At 43.5% G+C, this 27133-nt stretch overlaps 1 protein-coding gene across 2 annotated transcripts; it reads left to right on the top strand.

Annotated features, from left to right (window-relative positions):
* Positions 1-72: 72 nt before the first annotated feature.
* On the top strand, positions 73-27133 carry RBL1 (RB transcriptional corepressor like 1). Of its 2 annotated transcripts, none has more exons than XM_059481003.1 (22): positions 73-204; positions 322-455; positions 1404-1604; positions 3005-3069; positions 3157-3285; positions 3390-3550; positions 4279-4328; positions 5992-6175; positions 7629-7795; positions 9738-9850; positions 10375-10478; positions 11310-11447; positions 13241-13405; positions 13572-13707; positions 15271-15537; positions 17695-17819; positions 20449-20625; positions 22011-22082; positions 22266-22350; positions 24055-24221; positions 24632-24796; positions 25020-27133. In XM_059481003.1, the coding sequence occupies exons 1-22, from the start codon at positions 73-75 to the stop codon at positions 25188-25190; spliced, it is 3108 nt and encodes a 1035-aa protein (XP_059336986.1). In that variant the 3' UTR covers positions 25191-27133. The 2 variants fall into 2 exon arrangements, with proteins under 2 accessions (XP_059336986.1, XP_059336987.1); XM_059481004.1 differs by having other exon boundaries at positions 17641-17819.

Here is a 27133-nt window from a genome sequence, read left to right as displayed (position 1 = left end):
CCCGCCCCCTCGCCCGCGCTGCGGCGGAAGCGGCCCCGCCCTTCCGGCGGTTTTGGCGCGCGCTCCGCCGCCATGGCCCGCCCGGGGGCCGCCGATCCCGGTGCCGCCGTGGAGCGGCTCTGCCGGGAGCTCAACCTGGACGTGGCGAGCGCGGCCGAGGCGCTGCGCGACTTCACGGCGCTGCGGGGCACCTACAGCCTGGAGGTGAGCGGGGCCGGGCGGGGCTGGGCGGGCGGGCAGGCGGGGACGGGCGCCGTCCCGCCCTGGCCGAGCCCGCGGGACGCGGCGCTGCCCCGGTGACAGCGGCGCCCGTGCCCGCAGGGCGAAGCGCTGCACTGGCTGGCCTGCGCGCTGTACGTCGCCTGCCGCCGGAGCCGCGTGCCCACCGTGGGGAGCAGCCCGATGGAGGGGAACGGCGTCTCCCTGACCCGCATCCTGCGCTCCGCGCGCCTCAGGTGAGCGCCCCGCCCGCGGGCCGGGCTCTGCCGGTGCCGAGCGCCGGGAGTGCCGTGCCCTGTCCCTGCCCCTGCCGTGCCCTGCCCCTGCCCCTGCCCTGCTCCGCACGCCTCAGGTGAGCGCCCTGCCCCTGCCCTGCCAGAGCCGCTAGCCCAGGTGCCGCTCCTTCGCTCCCAGCGCTGCCAGCCGCGGCGGGCTTAAAGCAGTAAATCCGCTGCTATTACAGATGTAAATTAGATGCAAACATTAATTTCCAACTTCAAGCCTTTAGGAAAGCACCTGTGTCGGAGCAGCAGCTGTTCTGCACACGCCAGTTGTTTCTCTCAGTAGTTAATTTTACCACAAACATCTCGGCGTGTGCCATCCCGGTATAAGGTGTGTCTGGCTCAGGATTCAGGCCAAATTCCGACGCAGTGCTGGTTTTTCTGGGAACACAGCACTGTTGGTCACAGAACTCACCTTCTGCACGGCCCCCGGCGCAGCTGCCCTGGGGACACAGGGCGGAATGTTGCTCTTGCTCGTTCCATTTAAAGACCCCACTTCACGCTGAGCTGCTGGAGGGGTTGGGAGTTATTTACATCCTCAGCTGACAGGTGTTTGTGCAGGTAACTTTGACAGGCATCTACTCTTGGCTTGTGTTGTTGCCTGTCCTGCCTCCACCTGCACTTTGCTGCCCACCCCTGCCCTGCTCTGTACAGCCATGCTGGCAGCCTCCACACCAGTTTAATGTTCCCGTGCCTTAAAGAGGGTGAAGGAGAAATCCCAGAGTGATAAAAGACAAAAAGCTGATAACATATGGTTTGGGAGTCTTATCAAAATAAATTGTAAATCCACATAGTAATTATGTCAGTCTTCAAAGGAGTGAGTATGTTGCATTTTGGCTTTTTAAAATTTTAGAATGGAAGTTAGTAAAAGCTCAAAACAGACTTTTCTTTTTTTCTTTTAAGTTTAATTCAGTTTTTTAGCAAAATGAAGAAGTGGATGGACATGTCAAACCTGCCCCAGGAATTCCGAGAGCGAGTTGAGAGGCTGGAGAGAAATTTTGAAGTGTCAACTGTGATTTTCAAAAAGTTTGAACCAATATTTTTTGATATATTTCAAAACCCTTTTGAAGAAAGTTCCAAACCACATCGAAGCAGGAAGCAGAGGTATTTTTTTAGATTTGATGTGACTTTTCCCTGGAAAGAGTTAGACTCAATATAAGTTTATGAAAATTAATTTCCAGAGTGATGGTGTCTCTTTGACTGTGAAATGCAGCCAGTGCAGAGCCACCCCTGAGCCCAATGGGTGCCACTCAGGCCAGCTGGGCTCCCCATGCAGCTGCTGTTGCACAGGAGCTGTCCCACAGAGAGGGTGTCAGGGCGTGCTGGGGACAGGTACCATGAGGTGGGTTAGCTCCCAGGTACAGTGAGATCAACGCTTGAAACGTTTGGCAGAAATAGTGAAACAGCACAGGAGTGTTTTGTGTTGGCACAGTGCTGGCTGCGGGCTGGTGTCACACACAGCATGATCTCCCTGCTCAGGGCTGTCACATCCCTGTGGCCTCCACGCTGCCATGCTTGCCAGGTGAGTGGGAACACAAGTGGGAGGAAATTACAGCTGATCTGCTCGTTTTTATGACAAATTTGGGAACTGAAATGAAATTTCCTTTCGGGAAGGGAAAAGGAATCTTTCTATTTCAATGGGGACCAATAGAGGAGTCTTTGGTGCATGTCCCTGCCCTTGGTGTCATCTTCAACACACACATGGAATGTCTGCCTAACTGAAAGGATCTCATCCATGCTCCCTGCAAGAATATGTGGCTGTGACAGCTTTGTAGTGAGATTGTAACCCTGGGGATGAGGGAGCCAAGCTGTGGGTCTGCAAGGTGTTTTTGTCAGTTTATGTGGGTTCTGTGGATTTGAGGGGGGATAATTGTTGTGGTGCAATGCTCCAGTGTACTCCCACAGGCAGAGTGCAGGGGAGGTGCTTTGTTGGTGTTCCTTTCACAGAGCAGTTTTGGTTGGTGCCACTGTGGCTTTGGCTGCTCTGTGGGTTGAGTCATGTCCTCCTTGGTCTTCCAGCTCCATGGGCTTGGATAGTTCTGCTCCAAACAGGAGTCAGCAGCTGAGCTGTAGTACAAGCTATAATTGCCTGTTCTGAAGGGATGGCCGATGCTTTAGTAAAATATTTTGGAAAAACCATCACTGGAATATATGTAGCCTTTGTCACCTCCCCACGTGTGGCTGTAGGAGGGTTCTGTGGGAGGTGTGACACCAGCAGAATAGTGTGGCAGGGTCAGAGGCCAGAGGCAGCCTTTGGCTTGGGAACAAGGTTGGGAAGTCGTGGATGTGTGCAGGACACTCTGGAGCTAGGTCAGGCATTGTCTGTCAGGCAGTGAGAGCTGAACTCAGGACATGTAGCTTATATTGTGCCTTAATGTGAAATTAAGACAGCAGCTCCAGCTGCTCTTTTGAGCAGGGAAATGGAATGAAATTTGAACTGTAGAACAAGGTCTGGCTTCCTGGAACTGAAGAGTAACTTCTCCCCCTGTTGTTCTTGTTGACAGGCGGGTGCCATGCAGTGTCAAAGATCTCTTCAACTTCTGCTGGACTCTCTTTGTGTACACTAAGGGTAGGCTGCTTGCTTTGCATGGTTTGTTTACATTCCCAGCTGTCAACTTCTGTTTTGTTGCTTGACGTGATGTGCTGTCTCTTAAAGGTAATTTCCGTATGATTGGAGATGATTTAGTAAATTCCTATCATTTACTTCTGTGCTGCTTGGACCTGATTTTTGCCAATGCCCTTCTGTGTCCAAACAGAAGAGATTTGCTAAATCCATCATTTAAAGGTATGGTGGGGATAGATTATTTACAATCAACTGTGCTTTGTTCTCTTGGCTCATTTGAAGTGAAGTTGAAAGTTGGTTGTGTTTCCCCTCCTCCTGGTTCCCAGGCTTACCAGTGGAATCCCACACTCTGGAGATGAAAGGCTCTGAGGATCCTCCCTGCATCATTGGCACGCTCTGCGAGCTGCACGACGGGCTCCTGGTGGAGGCCAAGGGCATCAAGGAGCACTACTTCAAACCTTACATTGCGAAGCTGTTTGATAGGAAGGTACATCTTGTGACTTTCATCAGCACTTGCTGGTGCTCCATGGTGGTCTCGAGATCATTTAAGTCCTGCAGGTTCCACAGGGAACTTGTTAATGAGCAGAGGAACTCAGACTGGCTCAGGTTTTCTTTGTATTTTAGCAGGAGCAGAATTCCCTCACACTTTTAATGCTGTGTGCTGGAAGGTCTCCTCTGTTTCAGCTTTTTATGTCCGTAAAGAATCTTTCCATTTTTGGCAGTGTGAAACTGAATCATGAAGGATGGTGTTTTCTTCAGGCAAAGGAAAAGTGATCTCCTTGTGAAATAATTGTGTGGAATGTCTGTCAATGGGGTGTGTGTCCTGCTGCTTTTCTTGAAGTTGAGCAAAATGCTTTGAAAGGAGAGGTCGAGGTTGCAGATGTACAAATTGTCCTGGCTAGTTCTGATCCTGGAAATGTTTTCCAAGCTCTGTGGAAGCTTCTTTGTAGTTGCTCATCGAGCCAGTCCCTAAGCCAGCAGTGAGCAGATGTGGCATTGCAGGGCTGGCTCTGAGCAGTGACTTTGTCTGGAGCTTGGATCCAGCTGGGCTTTGTGCTCTGTCTTGGTAATGGCACTGTAGCCCTTTGGTCCAGGCCAAAAACAAAGTCCGGTTATGCACCTAAATCTTGGGTTTTTTTACTAAAACCATCATGCTCGCACACCTGAAACAGTTTTGATTTTATTATCTAAGATACTTCTGCTTTTTATTCTTAGATCTTAAAAGGAGATTGTTTGTTGGATCTTTGCAACTTTACAGAAAATAGGTAAGTTACAGCTTTTGTTCTCAATCATAGGGCTTGGTTCATGTCTAAAGCACAGGCCTTTGTGTACTGAATCTCAGTTTTACTGTTCCATTGTGCTTCCATATCTAATGGGTTTTGAGTATTTGACCACCAAAGCTGCTCTCTGGCTGAAACACTTTCTGGATCAGATGTGTGGCCAATGTCAGGAGTTCAAGCTGCAGGGATTTTTTCTTGGTACCAGGTTTTTTGGTGCTTGCTCTGATTTTCTGGCAACCATAATCTTTGAATAATGTAATGCAAACTAAAACCTTGGCTCTGAAGGTTACAGATGTGCTTCTATACACATATTATTTCCAAGTAGGGAAATCTCTAAATTTATTTCTCTATCTCTAATTGAGTGTATAAATCCGTGGATATGGCAGATGGACTCTAAGGGAAGCAATTGCAAAACCACAAAAAAGAGGTGAACAATTTCAATGGGAGCGAGGTGTCGTTGTTTCAGAAACTCTGAATTAGCTTCTGAAAGCTACTTTAAATGCAAACTATAAAAAATCCTTGTCAATTTTTTTGCCTTTTGCAAAAATACCTATTAATTTGTTTCTGCCTTTTGTTTGTGAGCTTTTAACTTGTTGGTTTGCTTTGGGAATTTTGAGCTAAGACTCAGTTGTTTTAACAATGTAGATAACACCTCAATTTAGATATAAACTCGTTTCTTTGATCATTGAAAATTGAATTTCTCCTAGTATTTCTACTTTAAGATTAATAGTCTTCCTTCAGTAACACTGTCGTATGGAATGATACAAAGGTCCCTTTTCTTTTGCAAGTAGTCTGACATCTCAAAGACTCTTGTAAGCATCTCTGGGTTTTTTTTTTTTTTGTCCAGCTTTCCACAGACCTTTACATTTTCCTAAAAGACATGGGACAGCTGAACCTGTGATGCAGTGAGGTTTCCTGTGTGATCACAGGTTGCTTGTGCCATGAATACATTGTTATATTCCATTATTATACATGCTGGAACTGCATTCCTGGCCCAACTGCAGGCAGGATTGCTGGTGCAAACCATTTCTGTTTTTCATCCAGAAGTTCCATTCTGCTTCCCAAGTATATGTTTAAAGCCTTGCAACCTTGGTGGGATTAAACATTCCTTTTTTCCAGCTGGGTTTGGTGGAATAAAGAAAATGAAGGATTTGTTTGGTATCACATGTCAGTGATGATTTTAGAAATAAAACCCAGTCAGGAAACTCCTCACTTTCCCCTCCTCTGCACCATTAGGAGAATTATGGGCTACAGAGTGGCAAACCCAGAAGTGCAGCATTGGGTGCAGTACTCCCTGGGGAGAACAGTTGAATCTGTTGGGTGCACAGATTTAACCTCTGAGCAGCTGAGCACTTCCAGATTGGTTGATTCACAACTGGCGTGAAAGCCAAGTTGGTTTTTCCCTCTTCTTATGATATCCAAATTCTGGTGGAAGGGTGATTCCTGCAGTGATCCTGGAGAGCTTTGGGGTCCAAGGGCAGGCAGGGATGACCAGGGCAGGCTGCTCAGGGAGGTGGGAGCAGCACTGCTGCCCAGAGCATGAAACTCTGACCCTGTGTTGGTTTGGGGCAGCACCTGAGCTCCTGGGGCACCTTCTTTGTTTTTCAGCAGCTAAACCTTTGCTCTCAAACCTGGGCTTCTCTTTCAGCAAAGCACTGAATAAAGAGTATGAAGAATATGTTCTGACCGTGGGTGACTTTGATGAGAGAGTTTTCCTGGGAGCTGATGCTGAAGAAGAAATTGGCACTCGAAAATTCCCTGCAGATGTGCCAGGAGAGAAAACGGCAGCACGAGCTCACATGGAGTGTCATCTGCAGCAGCATTTTGAAAAGGTGATTCATTTAACATGGCAAGCTCACTTGAAGATCTCCTTCCAGTTTTCTCACCCTTATGCACTCTTTGAATCATTGAGGTGACTTAAAATTTCTTCCTCCTGAGAGAGGAAGATGAACACAGGCTTCAGTGCTGTCTTGCTATAAGGAGAAAAGGTGGTATCTTTTTTCCTGTGGAATTTTTAAAATAACTATTCCTTAAACAGAATGAGTGCACTTTCATGTGTATAGTTTGGTTTTGTCCAAGAAAAATCAGTAAGTAATTAATACTCAAATACATATTTGAGTATTAGTTTTGATCGAGCTTCATTTATACCCCATAATCCTACCACAAAACCTTGACACCCACTGTTTCATTTCTTAGGAAAGGAAAAGTCAACTTTTCTATGGAAAATAGGATTCACACATAAGCCTTAACAAAGTCTCTCTTCATTACAAAAAGTAGCCTATAAACAGAGTTAATGTTTCACTGTGTTTAAAAATGTATCTAATGAAGCTGACATGCAGGAAAACAGTTGCTTGATGACTTTTTAATCTTGGATAAGGGGGAAAAATAGTATTGGCTGTGTGAAAGAGCCATATACTGTTGGATTTACATGTCAATTAAAAAAATAAGAATTTTTATTCTGTGATACTTGTGCAAGTGCAAATGAATCATAGGTCTTGGCTTTTTCTCCCAAATATAAGTGTATTCTATAACCAAGCACATTAAAGATGGGAGTTTGGAAAGGGTTTTTTAATTCTAAGCTTCAGTTTCTGTAGTACAATAATATTACTGTTTATGCATAACAGCTGCAGGCTTCACCTTTTCTCACTATTTGCCTTGTGTCTTCAGAATGTTGTCAGTTCAGATAATTAAACCAAAAACTTTATTGTGTCACTTCCAGACAGCAGGATCCAAATAGATAAGTACAGGCCACAGAGCTCCATCTGCTCAGTGCCACTTCATCCTTTGGATGGAGGATGTGGGGAGGCCAATTTCCCAGGGAATGTTCTCCTGGAACCTCTCCTGGGCAGCTCTGCCACCCACTCCTTGTGTCACCAGCTAATGCAGCTGGCAGCTGAGAATGGAAGCATGTGCTTCCTCTTCTTTGCCCTGCATTTTTCTCTTCCTTGCCCTGTATTTTCAGTGTTCAAATAAGTCTAAAAAGTTACAGGTTTTAAGATTTTAGGTCTTGTTTTACTGTGTTTTAGTTGTAAAATCCCTTTGAGTCAATTTTTGTCTGCTCAAAGATTTGTTATATTTTCTATTTATGGAGATTATATTATAGATATATTTTCTATTTATGGAGATTTTTAGTCACTTCTGAGCTCTCAGGTGAAGCCTTCACGTGGTTCTACTAGTGGTGTAATTTTAATCTTTGAAGGAATTTTGCAGGAGATGCTCATTTGGAAGGTAATTGAAACAGTGTTGTTGTCTGATTTCTGTTTTTTATTTTTCTCTGTCTGACAGAAAAGGTCATTTGCACCTTCAACCCCACTGACTGGCAGGAGATACCTGCGAGAAAAGGAAACTGCCTTCACTCCTGTGGCCTCAGCCACACAGAGCGTGAGCCGTCTGCAGAGCATGGTGGCTGGGTTGAAAAATGCGCCAAGTGAACAACTTATAGCTATTTTTGAGTGAGTATGTCCACTTTAGCTGCTTTCATGGACACAGAAACTCATCTTTTGGCTTTTTTTTTCCCTTTGGGGCAGAATATTTTGGTCTGTGTTTCTGTATTATTTCTTGTTGAAGGATTTTCTGTTTTCTCGATGATCTCTCCTGGAGAAGGATGGCTGGACACACACACCCCCCATCTGACTTGTCACCACCATTGTGTTAATGGAGCTTCAGCTTTTGCTGATCTTGATTTATCTGTCTGCCTGAAAGCCAAATGCTTTTTTTATTTGTTTACATTTAAAACAAGTACTTATCAATTAAAAGATGTGGTGACCATGTTGGCAGAGATTTTGGAGAAGGGCTTGTTCAGCTGAACAAGCTGCAGTCTTTGCCCTCAGCTGGGAAGATAAAACTAAGAGCACATACAAGCTGCCCATTTCTCCTTGACACTGCTGCAGGGTGTGTTGGTGTTACCCCATGGCACAAGGATGAGCCTCTCATGACCCTGGTCACTGTCAGTGCTGACCTGGAGTAGCAGCAGCCACGTTTCCCACTCAGGATGTTCTGGTGCTTGTTCCCTAAGCACACTTCAGATCACTGCCTTCCTCCCTGAGCACAGCTCATAAAAAGCAGTCATTGAATAGTAAATACCTGTGAAGTTACTGGGTGTTTGCCTAATATCTTTCCAAGTTAAGGTCCTGCTGTGTTACAGTGTAAGGTCTCCAGATGTATTTTTACAAATCAGAATGATATTTAGTATTAGCACTTAATATTTGAAGTCCGAAAGCAATGTTCTATTTAAAGTAACCATCATAAACAGGTGAAAAATATTACTTTCTGTTCTCATCTTTGGAGTTACGTACATTCGAAAGTTTTGCTAGCACTAGTTCCTAAAAGTTTACAGCTGTGCTCTGTGGGATACATTTGTTTAGAATGTTTCTTTGATTGTTTTTATAAGGACTGGTACTATTTATACTCTACAATTAAGACATTAATGTGTCTGTAATCTCTAATAAAACATGTGGTTGTTCCAAATAATAAACCAGACTGTCAAGAAAGAGGTAAATATTAAAAAGGGAACAAGAATTGAATAAGCCTTTGGCAAGAGCTGTGATGAGTACTTTGCTCATCCTGGATGTGAGTTCAGCAAGCACTCAGGTCTATGTACTGTGTCCCTGGAAGAAATGGAGAAACTATAGTTTGGACTGTGTCATGTTCTATGCTTTTCAGTATTTTCTTTTTCAAATTAAAATTCCATGGAAAAGCTTTGAAGTTAATTAGAAGGCTTTGTTCAAAGAGAAACTTTAGCTGATTTTAGTTCTAACTTTTCAGAGTAATTCAGTGTCTTAATATGACACAAGCCTCGGGCCACTGTCCTCTAAAACAGAGTTGCTGGAAAATTCAGAAGCATTCAGAATGAGCATCTCCAGCTAGAGATATTATGGCCCTTTTTATGGCAGTGACAATGTGGAGTTCATCAGTTCCCCCAGTCTTGGCAGGGAATGGGAAGATGCTGCTGCCTCTTCCCTCTGAGCTTTCCTGTGCTGCCTCAAGCTGAGCCTGGCCAGTGAGGTGTCGTGGGTGCCTTTGGATGGATGGTTGGTTGGTTGGTTGGTTGGTTGGTTGATTGGTTGGATGGATGTTTGCTTGGCTGTTGCAGTATCCTCCTCACTCCTGGCAGGTTCCTCTTCCTCCTCCCTGCTGCTGTGGTTCTTGCTTTCTCCTGTGTTTGTTCAAGGTCTGCAGATCCTCCCTGGCCCTGTTAGGAAGAGAGGACATGATGCTTGTGTATGTTTTATGTTTTCCTCTGTCTGTGTGATACAGGTTCTTGCTGATGAGGAATGCTTGGTGTAATTGGCTTATCTTTTTATTTTGATTTTATGGTTGTTGTTTCTTGATGTTTATGTTTTTAAACTGGTTATTAAATTATATAAACAAGGCTTTCTTTGCCTTTGGCTTCAGGTCTTGTGCCCGCAGCCCCTTGGAAAGCATCATGAGCAGAGTGAAGGAAATTGGTGAGACCTTCTGCTGCTGCTACACTCAGTCAACAGATGAGCAGCCAGGATCTCACATAGGTATGGACTGAAAATACTAAACCAGGGCAAACAGAATGCATACCTGTACTGTTTTCTGTATTTAATGCAGTGGGGCTGGTTTTATCCCAGGATACACCCAAGCAGAAAACTGCTGCTGTCAAACAGTACACTGTAAAGAATAAAAATTTATGGCAGAGTAAACCCAAGACTGCAGTTCAAACTAGGATAACCAAGAAATCATGGAAAAGTAACTCTTAGCAAGTGTAAACTTGCAGTCTTGTTAGCTTTATAATTTCAAGGAAACTGAAAGCAAATAGGAAAATAATTATTGCAAAATTACATCACAAGAGATATTACAATAAATAATCCTTTAAAATATTTATGGAATTTCATGCTGTGTCTGGGACTAGTGGATTTCTGAATGTTTTTTTTTGTTGTTTGCAAAGTATATATATACTCATGTGAACTATTGTTTTGGATGAGAACAGGTGCTGGTCAGTTTAGTCTTAACCCTGTTTGTGCCAGTGGCATTTAACTTAATCTCTGTTGATTTTAAATTTCAGATTTTGCTGTAAACAGATTAAAACTGGCAGAGATCTTGTATTATAAAATCTTGGAGACTGTAATGGTGCAAGAAACACGGAGACTGCATGGGAAGGATCTGACTGTAAGTAAAGAACCAGTGAAAGATGAGAACACTTTTTGTAGCTATTTCTTGGGAGTTTATCTTCAGGCAGTTTCAGAACAAAGCACTGTAAAGCACTCTGTGTATGTTCTTAATACTAAAAAGGGGAAATACATGGGGAGCTGCCAAAATGTATTTTTCTTCTACAGTTTAAACCAGTATAACTATCATAACTAAACATTTGAATTTCTGTTGCCTTCTAGAATTACAACTTTATGGACTGATAACTTTTATTATCTTCTTTACCCAATGAGCAGTACCAATGCTTCATGTTAGACAGCACTACATTTGCTCTGCTTTATGATGCACAGCAATGGGGCCAGCTCATTTGTCCACAGCATGCAAAATGTGATCATTTTGGTGTTGTTACTCTACTTCTGTTCTTCTCAACGTCCCTGTAAAGAGGAGGTTGTAGATTGTAGTAGGAGTCCTTGTAAAATCTATGTATTGTATAAGTGGCCTTGCCCCAATCCTAGTTGTTCTAAATGGGCTGCAGCTGTGATGTCCTTAATTGGGCAGCAGCTGTGGCTCATGAAGGCAACTGGGATAAGAGGGGGTGGCTTGGCCAGAGGGAGCCTTGGAGGAGCCCTGATAAAGCAGCAGGAACAGCACTGCTGTGAAGAACTGCTCATGAGAAAACCACCCAGAAGGTATAGGACTCTAGAAATAATATAGCAGCAATATGATTACAATAGTAGATGGGAGAAGAGGACAGCTTCTTTCCAGCAATAAGCTGTGTAGTGTCAGTGCCACAGAATCCCAACCTGTGTTTCCCAGTTGTGAGGGCAGTGGCCCGTGGTGTGCTCTCTGCAGGCTCTCCTGGAGCAGGATGTCTTTCACCGCTCCCTCCTGGCGTGCTGCCTGGAGATCGTGCTCTTCGCCTACAGCTCCCCTCGCACCTTCCCCTGGATCATTGAGGTGCTGGACATCAGGCCATTCTACTTCTATAAGGTAAATAAGCACTGGCCTAGGACAGGATTGGTATTAAAAATGGCTTGTTACTGGATTAAGAGTCACAGAGTTCTCCCTAGGGAGTCAGGTGAGGCAAGGACTGATATTAAGCGTGCATCAGGATGTGACTATAAGACACAAAATAACACAACGTGGACACACTGGTCTTTCAAGGTAAAAAGGGACTTTTTAATTTCTGACTCCAACGTTTATAGATTTCCAAAAGTGACAGCAGATCGGAGGGTGACAGTGCCACCTCTCCAATGACACTGGACAAACCAACAGTCCATCAAATTTCTTCTCCTCCATAAAGGAATGCAAAACAATGAATTATTTACATAAAGGGTGTGAGAAAGTTTGTTACAAGAATGTAAACATCAGAAGGCTTAGATAATCTTAAAAAATCAGGGCAACATCAAGCCTATTCTAAATGCTGGCTGTCCTGAAATGTATTACTTGGAAGGTATAATGCTAGAGCTGAAGCTGAAATATAAAGAACAAAACCCATTTTGTAAATTGTACTGATCTTTAACATACTGCCCTTCTACTAGACTAAAGCCTTCAAGCATATATTTTTTTGATCTTTATTGACTACAGTGTAGTTCTAAAATAGCAGATACAGATCTGAAATATTGGCTTTGGCTGCTACTACTTATCACAGGCTTGCTTTGCTAAGTTTGGGATCTTTTCCTTTATGTGACAAAACATAGAATATCTTTTCCAGTGTTTTCTCTGGTTTTGCTCTTCATTTAACCACATTTTCCCCACTTCCAATGTAACTTGATTTTTGACTACTTCAATCCTTTTATCACCTATCCATATACCTCCAGCTTTTGCTGGATGCCTAGCAGCTTACTGGGGTTAGTTCTGAATAAATCAAATAGTTCTCTTTAGATGACAGCAACCAAAAAATGGAAGCCTTAGAGAAAGCTGGTTCATTATCTGGCCTTCCTTTTTCCTTTACTGCTCAACTGTGCTGTAACAAATCTGTCAATATTGCTGTGGCTGTTGGTAGCCTCCATCAAAACTGGTGCACATCCAACTTCATGGAACAGATTTATGTTTGATTTGAATTTTCTCAGCTATTAGTGTATATTCTTGCAGCACTCTTATTTGGACAAAAATTGCCATTCTAGGGGTCTCACACAGGAGAGACTTGTGACATTTGTAACTTTGTTCTCTAGGAGTAGCTTCTGTAGCAGGAATAAACAAAACTGGTCTTCCATGGAATTTTTGTGGCATTTCCATCCTTGGAGCTTTAACAAAACAGGCTGAATGCTGCTCTGATGGAATAACACAGGGTGGATCTTGTGTTGGAGTATGATACTGCAGTCAGCTCTGTTCAACCCCCATTTGTCCTTGTTAAGGGTTCTGAGTGCTCCTTAAATGAAACTTTAAGCAGTGGTTTTCAGCTCCTCATGTTATGGGCTGCTTGTTGGCAAGAGCTGAAATGCTGGGGCTGTCACATCCCCAGCTGTACCTGATCACCTGTCCCAGGTCAGTGCTGCATGTGCCCAGTGCCTTCACTTGTGCACAGTTAGCAGTGGTGAGAGAGGCCCTAAAAACCCCAGAGTGGATTGTTCTGCATTGTGGCATATCTGCTGTCCTCTTCCAGCTCCAGGTTGCTTTGGGAAAGGGGGTTAAATGAAGAGGGTTGGGAAAGATGAAGATGTGAGGTGGAGGCTGGAGCACTCTTGTGTTGATATTTTGAACAGGAGCCTGAAATAAATAACAGGTAGATGGTGTTAAACATGAGCAGTGTGACATTGCTGTGTGTGTGTCATTGCCATCAGGTTATTGAAGTGCTGATTCGGTCTGAGGAAGGACTGTCCAGAGACATGGTGAAGCACCTCAATAGCATTGAGGAACAGATTCTGGAGAGTCTGGCCTGGACTCGGAACTCAGCACTCTGGAGTGCACTCGAGGCCTCAGAAAACAAAGTCCCAACCTGTGAAGAAGTATGTGATCTCATTCCTGTTACTAGGAAATTCATGTTCTTTTTGTCACTTTTTTAATTTGGAAAACTGTTCAAATGAGATTGTTACTGCAGAAAATCTTCTATTAATAGATTGTCACAAAGAAGGGAAATTAATTTATCTTAGCCTGACATTTCTTACTTCCCAGGTGATATTTCCCAGTAATTTTGAGGCTAGCAATGGAGGAAGTGGGTTTGGGCACTTGCCCATGATGCCATTATCTCCCATAATTCATCCTCGAGTGAAAGAGGTTCGGACAGATCTTGGTGGGAGTTTAAGACGAGGTAAGTTTAAAGCTTCTGATATTATTTGAATGTGTGAATTTGGGGAGAGGGTTACAATTCTTTGTAATTGGAAAAAGCATCCTTGAATCTGAATTGAGAGTTCAGAATTGTGAAGTTTATTTGAGCAAGAGAAGGTCTAGAAGCACCCAGTCAAACCAGTGCTGTGACTCACTGGCTGCAGACAGTGCTCAGACAGTGCTTCCCTTCTGGACTGGAGATTTTGCTGCTGGCTTGATGCTAGGATGACCTTACTCTGAGATGGATTGTCATCAATCACTTACTGTCCATTGATGTTCAGATTTTTCCAGGATTGTTTTTTTTGTTGGTTTTTTGTTTGTTTGGTTTGGTTTTTGGGGTTTTTTTTTGTTTTTGTTTTTTTTGCTTTCTGTTAGTTTACAGTCAGTGAGTTTGACTGGATTTTAGCTGACTTTTTTTTTTAAATATAGTGGCAGAGCTACACTTAACTCCCGCTTCCTACAGAACTGTTTTTGTGCTGGGTGGAGGACAGTGCTTTGCCTGCAGTGTTCTGTCCTCTGAAGCTGCTCTTTGCAGATTCCTGGATCTCACACAGAACTGTCTCCTGACACTGAAGGGTGCAGAAGCAGTGCCAGCACTGCTGTTTCCTTTGCATGCTTCTCTAGTTAGGAATCGCAGCTTTTGTTGTATCCCAGACACTGGTCCTTATGTTCTTGCACGTGCTCTGTGAACTGGTGGGTTGTGTAATGTTGTCTCCTTCAGTGTTTGTGTGGCAGCAAACGAGGCAGTTTGGTGATTTTTTAAAATACTCCTTGGGAAGGAGATGTATGAGCAGTTTCTGTGTTAGGGTTCGCTGATGGAAGAGGAACCGGATTGGAGATGGTGAATTACATCTGTCTCTCAATCCCTGCAGTCTCCAATCAATCTTACCTAGCCAGTTATCCAGATAATTTCTGACTCATGGGAAATAGGAAATTCTTGTCGCTGTGATTGTCACAGACTGCAGCAGAAATGCAAAAGGCCTGTGAGCAGAAGCCTGGTACATCAGTGCTGTGTACTTCAGGTTTATTACTGGAGCAGATGTTTGAAAGCAACAGGAAAGCCGAGAGGAACTGGGGTTATGTGAGAGTGGAGTCACCTGCCTGGGAGCAGTTTAGAGAGAGTTTGAAAGCCAGAACAAAGGGAAGGCAGCATGTCCAAGGAGTGTGGTCAGGGTTTCTTGTAGAGGAATGTGTTCACAGGAGTAACACTTGCAAAAATTCCCTAATTGCTAGGCTGACTGGAGTAAGTACCTCTGATCCTGTGTGTTCCTCAGTCTCTGTGGATCAGAGTGACTGCTCAGCTTCCATGTGATATCTGACAGCAGAACTGCACTGTCTGGGGTGACTGCAACACTGAAAAAAGTCAGACTACAGATCTTGTTCTTATCACCTCAGAACAGTGAATTCTGAGAGCAGGCCTGAGGTATAAGTGATCTCTGCTGGTGTAGTTGGAAGGTATCCTTTCACCTTCTTTGCAGAAGTATTTCCATTAAGCTGCTATTGTTAAGGTTTTGTTGGGTTTATTTTTTCTTCCTTGACATGCCAGACGTGCAGCCATTGTCTCCAATCTCCGTTCACGAGCGCTACAGTTCTCCTACAGCTGGGAGTGCTAAGAGAAGGCTCTTTGGAGATGACAGCCCCAAAGAAACGCAGATGGAAAAAATCTTAACGAAAGGAACGAAGCTGACAATTGCTCCAGCATCAAGCGTCGGTGCTGAAAACATGTCAGCATCTCCTGCCCAGACAGTGCTGACCATGACAACCACTACAGGACCAGGAAAAGCAGGACAGAAGGTCACTATCCCACTGCATGGTAGGAATTCTTGCTGCTTTTCTTCTCTACTAGGATATTTTCTTTAGTCTTAAGTTATGCTTAGACCAACCATGCATCTTGAAAGTGTGTTGTTTTTTCTTTTTAAAAAAACAGTTGTTTTGTCAACACAACTATCCTGGTTTGAAGGACAGGTGTCTATGAAGGAAGGAAACCTCCCCTGGAATGGAGAATATGATCCCCTTCCCTCTGAATTCTTATAACTTTGAAATGACAGGGCTTTCAGGCAAAGATACCAGAAGAGGAATAGCAGTTCCTTGCTAGCGTGTGTGTGTGTATAAGAAGGCAAACCAACCCCAAGGCGGCAGCACCGACGAGCAGACGCAGAGCCCCAGGGCCGGCCTTGTCCCGGCTGCAGGCCCCTTCCCCTGCGGTGCAGTTCCGGGCACAGCCAGCAGGGGCGCTGGTGGCTCCCGGCCGGGCAGGGTGGGGCGATGATTCCCCCGGGGCTGCAGGGGGCGCTGTGGCGCGAGCTCGGCCGCCTCTCTGCGCACGGCAATGGCGGCCGGGCTGGCGGAAGGGATGCACAAGGGGCTGCCTTTGGAACCCTCAGGGACGGCCGGGCCCGCTGCACCTCCGGCTGGGGAAATGGACTGCAGCAGGAACCTTGGCAGCAGCTGGAACAGCAGAGGCGAGCAGATCCTGTTGTAATAAATGAGATGTAGCAGAAACTGCAGAGCTGTGGCCCCTGCCGGGTGCCCCGGCAGGCAGGGCTATGGCACTACAGGGTAGTGAAAACTCAGAAAAGCAGCAAAAGAAGGGCAGGGGCGGGCAGGGGTGGGCAGGGGTCTCCTCTGCAGCAGCAGCATCACACTGCCAGGGAAATGCATCCTCCGGGACGGGGCTGAACTCAGGGTCCTGGTGTTTTCCCCTGAGGCACCCGAGCAATGGCAGGGTCCTTTCCAACGAGACAGGGTGCCAGTGATGTCCCCGTTCGGTGGCTGCTCTGATGAGCAAACGCTCACTCGTGGCACAGAAGCAGGACAGGGCTGGGCTGCAGCAGTGAACTCCCCACAAACAGCAGCTGGAGCATCCTGCTCTGAACCCAACGACGAGAGAGGGCAAGGAGCCGAGCCAGCCTCTCACCACCCAGCCAAAATTTGAGGTATCTTTTATCTTCCAAAGAGAAAACCCACCAGGTAAAGACAGTAGCCAGCCGAACCCTTCCCATCCTTACCCTGAGCTAAGGCAACTTCTTTTATCTCTCTACCAGTGGTTTTTGTCTCTTAGAAATGTATGGGAGAAAATTGCCTGAGAAAAAGAAAACAAAAGGAGCAATCCTAAGCTCCAACTGCTACTAAAAAGGTTAAGTTTATATTGATATCACATCCTTGGAGACATCTGATCCCTGGCAAACACACTGAGGATTTCTCCTCTTGCCTAAGAGATCATGTTTGTGCTCTTTCCAGTTTTACCTCACACATTAATTGGTATTTCAGTTCTCAGCTCCATTAATGATTTACTGCAATTTGTCTTAATTTGTCTGTTAAAATCTCCAAAGGCTCTGGAACTTCTAGATAAGAGTTACATGCTAACATTAGAAAAATACTGTGAGACTTCTGTTTTGTGGAATTTTGGTGATACTTGAATATTTCTGAAAATGATACATGAGCAATGAGTTTATAGCCATTCTTAATTTAAAAATTGGGTCTATAGTTAAAGATTAAAATAAAAATTCTGCACTAATCATGTTTAAGGAGATTTTCAGCAAGATAATTTGATTACTGAGGAAACTAATGAGGACTGTATAGGATATGCTGCCAGTTTTGCAGAATAAGAATTAAAAAAATAGAATGCCCACCTTCCACCAATAGACTGGAAAACCAAGTACAGAAATTGTGATTGCTTGTAAACTTTGTACTTTAGGATAACCTTTAGAAAAGATCATTTACATTCAGATTCTCCTTTTAAACCTTACCAGAAATGTAATTTTTACTATTTCTAAAGACTCTGTGGGACAGACTGTAGTACAGAGGATGAAATGTCGTCAGTATCAAATGTTCATAAATGAGTTTGATTTGCTGTTTGACTTTGCAGCATGAAGAGAGCGGCCAGTTTATTTCTAGGTATGTGTATCCTCTCCAGGTATTTCAAATGACATGGGTGGAATCACCTTGATCCCCATTTTGATTAATTTAGGCCAGCCATGTAAAGTGGATGCTCAGGCTCCCTGCCACCCTCCTGGGACCCAAGGAGCAGATGTGGCGCTGCCCGTGGCCGGCAAGCCGAAGAGAACGGGCTCCTTGGCACTGTTCTACAGGAAGGTGAGTGCCCTTCCTCCTCCTTGGCACTGTTCTTCAGGAAGGTGAGTGCCCTTCCTCCTCCTTGGCACTGTTCTTCAGGAAGGTGAGTGCCCTTCCTCAGAAGGGGGCTGTGCTTGTGCTCCTGTGTAGGAGTTGCAGGGGGTCGCACGGTCGGGACGGATGGAGATGAGATCTCTCTGAAGCCAAGTCCCATAACTTGTAGTTTATTACAAAGGGCGTGGGTGAAGGGCCCTGCTGGGAGCTACCAGCCGCAGCTCGGAGCAGGGCCGAGAGAAGAGAGGCTTAAAGTGTAAGAGAGTTAAAGACAAAGGTTTAAGAGCAGAGAGCATGTAGAGAGGAGGGGGTGAAGGAGTGCAGAGGGAAGACAAAGAGACAAAGAAAGAAAAGGGTGCGAAGAAGATAAGGGAGAAGAGAGATAAGAGAGCGCGAAAAGAGAGCGAAGTTCTCATTACAATACAATAAATCATCTTCAGTGCTGAATATTCAGATTCTCATTAATTAATCTACTACAGCATGCATATCTTATAACATTTCTACACAACCTATAAGTATCACTACATTACCATACTATGTTTACATGTTAAACCTTAAATCTTATTCTTTGGGCCCCATCTGCCAAGCTGCAAGGCTTGCTGTGACTCTTAGGCCTGCCTGCTTGCAGAGAGAATTGTTTCTTCCAGGGGGGATTACATTCAACTGGTCACAACTAAGGTATCTCAAAGGTTGCTTTCATTTCAATCTCGCTTATAGTTTCTATACTCTCAAAATCTTTTGCCAGGCAGTCATATTTAAAAGGCTTTCTTGTTTCATCCTCCCCAACACTCCTGGCCATGCTGGAGCCTGCCTCCCTGTGCACCTCCCAGTACCTTCAGTCCTCATGTGCCTTGAGCTTGGCACATGCAGTCCTTGTATACCTTGAAGAAGAAGGTTAAAAGATGTTGAGTGTTGCAGAGAGTCCAGTTTTCTCCTTCCTACTGATGGGATTTTTTTTTCTTTTTAATTAGAAGCTTCTGTTAATAAATATCAAAGGCATACTTGACTTCAGATTTTACTTCTCTTGGCTATTTTGATTGCCCCCACATTTGCAAGGGTTAGACAGAGCTGACATGAGAGGGTTTTCCTGTGTGTCACTCATTCAAAGCTGCACTGCTGTGGATCCAGCATTGGAGATGCTCCTTTGCCATGTTTACATCTGCCCAGCAGTGCTGATCTTGCTGGGCTGGGGGCTCAGGAAGCAGTGATGAATAACATAGTAGCTTAAGGTTTCTAAAAAGAATGAGTTTGAAGTAATGCAGGATTTAAAGGTTAAGTTAAGATCTGGGTGTCCTTCAGAGTAACTTCAGATGACTTACTTAGAGTTGCTTTCATTTTCAGTGTGCATTTTGTGAAGGGTCTTTGGAGAAAGCAGGATAACTTGGGCTAGATGACTACAAAGACTATATCCCTAAAATTAGTCTCTCTCTAAAATACTAGAAGATTTTCCTTTGCTGTTATTTTCTTACTAGGTAAGTTTTATTTTCTGAGATTTTCCCCTTTGAGGGTATCTGTATAGATACAGTAGATCTTGAGAAGTTCTACCATGAACATTCTTTAAGGTACAGCGTAATAAAAAAATAATTTCTGAAAACACTTGTAAGCCACTTCCTTTGTCTGAACTATTGGTTCTTTAATTTTGTCAGTGACAGGCAGTTTCTCTGAGAAAGGATTAAGGATTGATCAGTCACCTGCCAGTTGGGAATGCTGCATTTTGGAAGTTTTACTCTCAGCTGGGAAGAACTTCAGGTGTAGCTGTGTCTTTGACTAACCATGTCATAGACAAATAATTCCTCTTACTTATGAAGAAGAACTAAAACCTTGACTTATATTTGTAGTTAAATTTTGACTTTCCATTTACAGTGATCATTGTACTCAGAATGATAATTTTCCCCTACTTTCCTTTCTTGCTCCTGTTCAGTAGAGCAAGTGAAAGTGACACCACCCCTTCCTGCTTTCCAGCTTAAGGAAAGTGCCTAATTAGTTAGTGAGGGATATGGTATAGAAGCTGTAGGCATAATGTTTTTAGGAGGATTTTCTGCAAGTGTTAGAGGTTCAACAGTTGGAGAGTGGGCAGCTTAGCCTTTGAATCCCAAAATTCCAGAATGATTTTGGTTGGAAAGTACCTAAAAGATCAAATCATTCCACCCCCTGCCATGGGCAGGGACACTTTCTGCTAGACCACACCCCATCCAGTCTGGCCTTGAACACTCCAGGAGAGGGCAGGAGCAGCTTCTCTGGGCACCCTGTGCCAGGGCTTCACCCCCTCCCAGGGAAGGGTTCCCTCCCAGTGTCCCATCTGAGCCTGCCCTCCGGCTGTGGGAGCCACTGGCACTCCAGGCCCTTGTTCCAAGTCCCTCTCCACTCTCCCAGAGCCCCCTCAGGCAGCAGAAAAGGCTCTGAGGCCTCTCTGGAACCTTTTCTCCTCCAGGCTGAACAACTCCCACCCTCCCAGATCTTTCATGGGAGCGGTGTTCCTTCCCTCTAATCATCTTCGTGGCCCTTGTAGAATATCTCTGCTTGGATGTCTCTTATTTCTGCAGGCCAGGATAGGCTTGTTTGGCTTCACTCTTTGCTGTGTGTCTTTTCCTCCCAGGTGTATCATCTGGCAAGCGTGCGCCTGCGTGACCTGTGCCTGAAGCTGGATGTGTCCAACGACCTGCGCAGGAAGATATGGACGTGTTTTGAGTTCACCTTGGTTCATTGTGCTGATCTTATGAAGGACAGGCATTTGGACCAGCTCCTCCTCTGTGCTTTTTATATCATGGCAAAGGTAACATGTAGTTTTAAGAAATTCATGTAATTTTATGTTCAATTTTATGTTCAAAATGTCAGGTGTGTTCAGCATTTACAGTGTGACTGATTCGTGTCGTATTACTGGAGGGAAGGGGAAGGTCCTTCCAAGAAGTGGATGAAGTCTCAGTATGGTTTTTTTTTTTCCTTGTTTTGCATATCTTAGCTCACTGGCTCATTGATGGAAATTCTTGACAGAGTTTTTCTTCTCTTCTTGGGTGCATTCACAGTAGCACTGGTTCACACAGACAAAGCACTGTGTGGTCTTATTGCCCTGTATTTGTTTTCTGTCGCATTTGTCATCTTGACAATCTGTTGATCTAAACTAAAAATTCTATTGCAATTACAGAATTAGGCAGGTGCAGAAATTTGCAGGAGCAAATTTATGTGAGGTGGTTTTTATTCCCAAAAATCCTTTTAGCTTTTGATGATTCAGGCTGAGGAATTGAGGTGGTTGCCTGTTGTATTTCATTTCTTGTTTCATTTGCCAGCTTTAATTTAAGGTGGTGTTAAATTGGATTGTGAAACTGGACTATTGGTTTGACTCAAACTTGAGCTGATGGTTACAGTGTCCATCAAGCCTAATTCAGACACAAAATTCAGGAGGCTGGATTATCTTTTCTTGAGGGCAACTGAAGAGTAGCAGTGTGTGGTGGGAAACTGATGATTAAATTGTGGCTGCCTGTGCTCTTAACTGCAGCATGGGTTAGGCTCACCTGATGTCAACACTGGTAGCAAAGCCATTTAATAGTGCTCTGTATTTTATCATGTAATTCGTCCGTTGTTTCGGGGTTTTTTATAATCCAAGCTTTTGAATGCTGTCTCCTGTGCAGAGACCTGACAGCTTAGCCAGAGACATTGATGCATTGTCTCCTGGCTCCTACTACAAAAACTGTTGCTTGTCTGCTCTTAAAATTACAGATGTAGGGCTGAAAAACAGAGTGCTTTAAGAAATGAGCTATTTTGAAGTAAAAAAGCTAAGTGAAATTGCATGTGTGTACCTGCCTAATGTCTTGTTCAGGATTTCCCCACTTTCTGTTTAGAAAAGTTAGGGATCCAGTTTCAAAATTCACAAAACACATTTTTGACTTAATAATATTTCCTTTCTTTAATTTTAACTGTCACTGGAAGAAAAGTCTGGAAAGGAGTAATTCCTAAGCATCATAACTAACAAAAAGCTTTAGTAGCTAAGAAACAAGGAATTCCTGAACAAGAAAAATCTTTGTTGTTTCATGCTGTCATCACTAGAGATAAATTTTTAAACTGTGTATCCATAATAATACTCCTCAAAAAGCTGAATTCTGGACCTAGGCAGTGCAGCCTTCACACTTTGCACTTGGTCTTCAACAGCCTTTTCTTTTCCAGGTAACCAAAGAGGAAAGAACTTTTCAGGACATAATGAAAAGTTACAGAAATCAGCCCCAGGCAAACAGCCATGTAAGTCCTTAACACTGGCTTTACTTTTTGTAAAGCTCAGAAGTGGCTTTTGAAGTCTTTGTGCTCATAAGAGAAGTGAAATCCTCTGCAGTGTTATACTTGCTCCTGTTCAGTTGGATTTCATCTAGTCTCCTGACCTGCTTGCTTTCCTTGACAAGAGTGTTTTTCCTTGCTATCTTGTAGGTTTATAGGAGTGTCTTGTTGAGAAATACTTCTGATGATGTTCCATTGGACAACAATGCAAACCCAGATATGGAGATGACAGAAGGTGAGTACAGCAAAGGAATTTGCTCTTTTCAATAACATGCTTGGGGCTTTTAAAGAACTGAACAGTCAAGTAATAAGTGGAACAAGTTTTACAGTTTTAAGTGTATTAAAGAAAAATAAATGTATTGTTGAAAAAGAAACCATCTTGTAAGTAGCTCTCCTGTGTATTAGGTATGGAAAATAACCCTTCCTAGTTGGAAAGAATATTTAATTTCATCTACCTAAATTTGGTTGCTCAGGGTGGAAGTGTTTTCTTAGTATGTCAATGATACTGTGGTTATTGGATGGCAACATTGATAACAAAGAAGAATGAAGATAAACAGTACCTGGAATATTATGGTGGGTTTTTTTAATATCATCTATTCTGAAGACTGAAGTAGAAAGAACTTGTTTCAGAAAATAAAAATGCTAACTCTCCAGGACTGCCATTTTCTTATATTCAGGTTTCTTTTAAATAAGTAATGGTTTCTTTGCTCTGGGTTAGAGAAGAAAAGGGATCAGAGTGGTATTTGAGAAAAGGATGGAACTGTGCCATGCCTGTTGTGAGTGGCATGTCAGGAAAGTGAGAGATCAGCCCATGTATGAACCCATGAGCAGATCTGTATGTCATGTATGAGCCCATGAGCAGGACACACATAGAATTTAGTTTGTTCTTTGTGGCAAATTCCCTCTGGGTGGGATTCATCTGCCTTAATGAATATTAGAGCCATTTTTAAAGGCCTGTTGAGGATTCTGTCAGGGTCATGGAAGGTGCTGATCTCCTCTAAATTCTGACACCTCCACAGTTACTGGATGACTTGGAATATCTGAAGTGACACTGGGCTCTGGTATTTTGTCAGACATATATATGTGGTTACAAAGTTCTTTAATGGCTTCTCCTACCAGACTTTCTTCAGTTTATGGACTCATGTCTCCTTTACACAGTATTAACTCTAGGTCTTTTGATGCCAGTTCACAGGAGCTGTGCTTGTGTTGTGAGAGGAGGAAGGCAGATGGACAAAGGAGTCACTTATGGGTGTCAGCTGGAGCTTTGGATGTTTGTCTCAGTGCACTGATTGCCAGAGACTTTGTGTGCTGCTCTGTTTTACTTGGCAGACAGCAGAATGCAGGACACATAGAACGTTGTGTAGCACTTCAGCTTAATTAGGGGAGAGCAGACATCAACAGAAATACACTTGCTGTGTGGCTACAGCTTTTCCCACTTAACAGAACACGCCTGAACAAATGGTGTCATGACTGCCTTGGTGCAGATCTGAGTTGAGCACCAAGTTTTTCTCTGCTAGCTGATCACAACAGACTTTCAGAGAAGCCAAAAGCTGGGAGCTGTCAGACTGCTTAAAACTTAGTTTTAAGACCAAGTAATGGCTTCGTACCACTCCCCACACTCCCCAGAATAAACGTGGAAGAGGGGGTCAATTGTACTACAGTTTCTTGCTACAGCTGTTTCCAAGTTTGGAATAAAGGTTGATACTGGCCTTTTTAGACATAACCCACAAGCCTGCTCACAGCAAATGGTAGCTCCTCCTGATGTTCATAACCACCTGCAGCACACCCTGCTCCTGGCTCAAGCACATTTCTTGAATTCCTGTCATTGACTGGTCAATTTATGGACAAGTTCTTGCCAGCTGGACATTGTAAGTTCAACTCTGAAGGGCCTGGTTTGCCAATGCTGTAGTTTTGAAATCTGAAGCTCTCTTATTGTTAGACTCATCTGTGAAAGCTGGCAGCTCCTTGGGACGGTCCACAGCAGAGAATTTGAGTGAATCAGAAACAGAGGAGAGAGGAGATCTTATTAAATTTTACAACGCAGTCTACGTAGGAAGAGTAAAGTCATTTGCACTGAAGTACGATATCACAAACCAGGATCATGTGGTAAGTCAAGTATTTTGGAATTAATACTCAAAGTCATTTTTTCTGGCAGTTAAATGTATGTCAGTAACTTTATCTTGTCACCTGATGTGGGTCAAGTCAGATAATTGGAGGTAACCGTATGAGCACTTGCTTTAACAGCCTTTCAAGAGGACAAATGTAGATGCTGCTCAGTTTGCAAACCCATTTCCAACTTCTTTACATCAGTGCAATACCGACTTCTCAAACGCCTGTAGACTGTCTGTGTAAGGCATCTGGAATATTAATTCTGTTGCTTGGTCATTACTTGATCTGTTGTTTCACTGTCATGAGATAAAATACTCTAAAGAAGAGCTGGGTGTGTATCAATGTTCTCTAGTGTGGGGTTCCTGCTGTCAGTGTGTTTGGCCGAGCAGCCGTGTCCCCCTGTGCAGGTGGAGGCGCCGCCGCTGTCGCCGTTCCCCAGCCTGCGGCCGCAGGCGGTGTCCCCGCGGCGAATCTCGCAGCAGCACTCGGTGTTCGTGTCCCCGCACAAGAACGGCGCCTGCCTCACGCCCCGCTCTGCCCTGCTCTACAGGTTCAATGGCAGCCCCTCCAAGGTACACACTAAAACAAGGCTCAAAGTGGTTGAGAAAGGGTTAATTGTCTTTAATTAGGATGGGGTCTAGTGCAGTTTTGATGTGTTATAATGAGCAGCCTCTCACTTTGCACTAAAGTTAGAATTCTCTATGTAGACTCCACCACTCAGATGTGCAGAATAACCTGTTGTTCACAAGTTTGAAATGGAGTCAGAGTAACTCATTATTTTTGTCTTGATCGCAGAGTTTGAAGGACATCAACAATATGATAAAGCAAGGTGAACATAGGAGTAAGAAGCGAGCAATAACAATTGACAGTGACACTGAATCCCCCTCGAAGCGACTCTGCCAGGAAAATGATGATGTTCTACTGAAACGTCTGCAGGATGTTGTCAGTGAGAGAGCAAACCACTAAAAAGCTTCTGCTGTCTGTGGATCTCCAAGTTACAGAGCTGGATACAGCTATTGTGCTATTTATTTCTTGCTTTTGTATATAGACAACTGTCAAGTTCCTTCAACACTGAACTTTCACCTGACTTCCACAGGACACAAAAAGTAAGAGTTATGTAGGAAATGCCAGTGATCTTAATGCCCAAAGATCACACTGTGCTATAACTTACTCTGAGCTGTTTTAGCAAAAGAGTGTTCTGTGAAACCCATATTGGATGTTCTCAAGCCCCATTTGGAGCATCATGAATTCTGAGTGTAACTCAGCTTGGAATACCAGTTTTATTATTAGAATAAGAGTGATAAAGAAATTAGTGAAATCAGTGAAGTTTCCTCAAGCTTTTGGCATTTAGAAGAAGAAACTTACAAAGTGCCTTATTTGAAAAGAATACAGAATTTTATGTATTTTACTGTGGAGTAACTGGAGGGAAAAGAAATTAATTATTTAGCCTCAGGAAAAGCTGAGTAGTTTTGAACTGTCAGAACTTATGTTAAAGTGTAGGTTGTGACATGTATCTGACAGCTTTTGCGGTAACAAAAGCAATAATCTAAAAATACAAATAGTGGTGACTTAGGTTGGACTCTGGTAAAGTTCACAGTTCTGTGAGCCTGAATTCCCTTTCTCTTGAGCCAGTGGTGCTCCACTTTGGAAGCCACAGAGCAGCCTGCCCTAGATGTTCATACAGATGGCAGCTCACCCATGAGAAAATACAGTTACAGCTGAAATCAGCAGCTGGGGCTTGGCCACATTAAAGCTGTTCAAATGTACACATTCTTATAACAATTTGAATGTCTTGTTTTTTCCTGAAGACCTTTAGCCTCTTGTGTAGTATCTACACTGAATGTAAGCCCATCACATAACCAGGTGTGTATGTGTGAGGTTTTATAGCTGTTGAAGGCTTGGGTTCACTGGAAAAGTAGAAGTTCCAGCATCCAATTCTTGTGACTGAGTTTTTAATGCTGAAGATCTGGTAGGGTCTTTTTTACCAAAATGGAGAAAAGTCAGGGTTTACTCATTACTGTAAATCAGTAGTTTGATCTTATAATTGTATTTAAGGTTAGAGCCATAGAGAAACTTCTCAGCACTGTAATTTTCAGTTTCTGTGTAACTGAACTGAAAAAAAAAGAACAACTACACAGGACTTATTTGAGGGGCTCTGTTTCCTTCATTGGCTGGGTGGGTTAGTATGTGAGATCCACAGGTCATGAAGAGAACACTACCATGATTTTGAGCAGCCTCCGTAATGATGAAGGAGAAATTCATTTCTAAGTGTAGGTGTGCAGGAACACTACTCAGCAAGGAGTAGGAAGTTTACAAACTTGGTTTTGAGTCATTAACTACTTGAACATTTGATATTTTTTTAAACTTTTTTACTTTCAAAAAAAGGTGCTTGCTTATGGAGAGCTGCAGTATGAGGAAATGGCTGTGCAGTGGAATAGATTTCATGTAGATATTTAATTTTATTCAAGTTTTAATATTTGCCTTCATATTTTCAGATAAAAAGTGGAGGATTGCAGCCTTTCTGCAATAGGATAGGAAATTTATGGTTAGGCATGACAGCATCAGTCTTTGCATGGTATTGTATGATAAGAGTTTACAACCATTGACATGGTTTTAATTCGATATCATGTGCACATCTCCTGGTGTCTCTGCTCCCCACACTGTCACTGCCTTCTCTGACAGCAGACAACTGATGGAGCCAAAATCCTTAATAACTGTTATGTATAGTGCTTCTTCAGTAGGAAAATGAATGTACTACAACTGGATGCAGTTCAGAATTCTTCACCTTTTTAGGTGATGTAAAAACTATTTTGGGCTTGTTGAACAGCTAAAACAATAGCTTACATGAAATTTTTGTAACGGTTTCAAAGTGCCTTCACGTGTAAATCTGTATTTTATAATAAACAACT

Source organism: Ammospiza nelsoni, chromosome 12 (assembly GCF_027579445.1).
Source record: "Ammospiza nelsoni isolate bAmmNel1 chromosome 12, bAmmNel1.pri, whole genome shotgun sequence".
Classification (NCBI taxonomy): Eukaryota; Metazoa; Chordata; class Aves; order Passeriformes; family Passerellidae; genus Ammospiza; species Ammospiza nelsoni.
Note: the sequence above shows the minus strand (reverse complement) of the source record. Positions and strands in the feature narration are given on the sequence as shown.

What these genes read in the sequence shown, in the direction of transcription:
- RBL1 (XM_059481004.1), top strand. Translation starts at nt 73, where the DNA reads ATGGCCCGCCCGGGGGCCGCCGATCCCGGTGCCGCCGTGGAGCGGCTC. An exon ending in GCTAAATCCATCATTTAAAG is followed by an intron (nt 3,286 to 3,389) that starts GTATGGTGGGGA and finishes CCTGGTTCCCAG; the next exon opens with GCTTACCAGTGGAATCCCAC. An exon ending in AAGTCCCAACCTGTGAAGAA is followed by an intron (nt 13,406 to 13,571) that starts GTATGTGATCTC and finishes CTTACTTCCCAG; the next exon opens with GTGATATTTCCCAGTAATTT.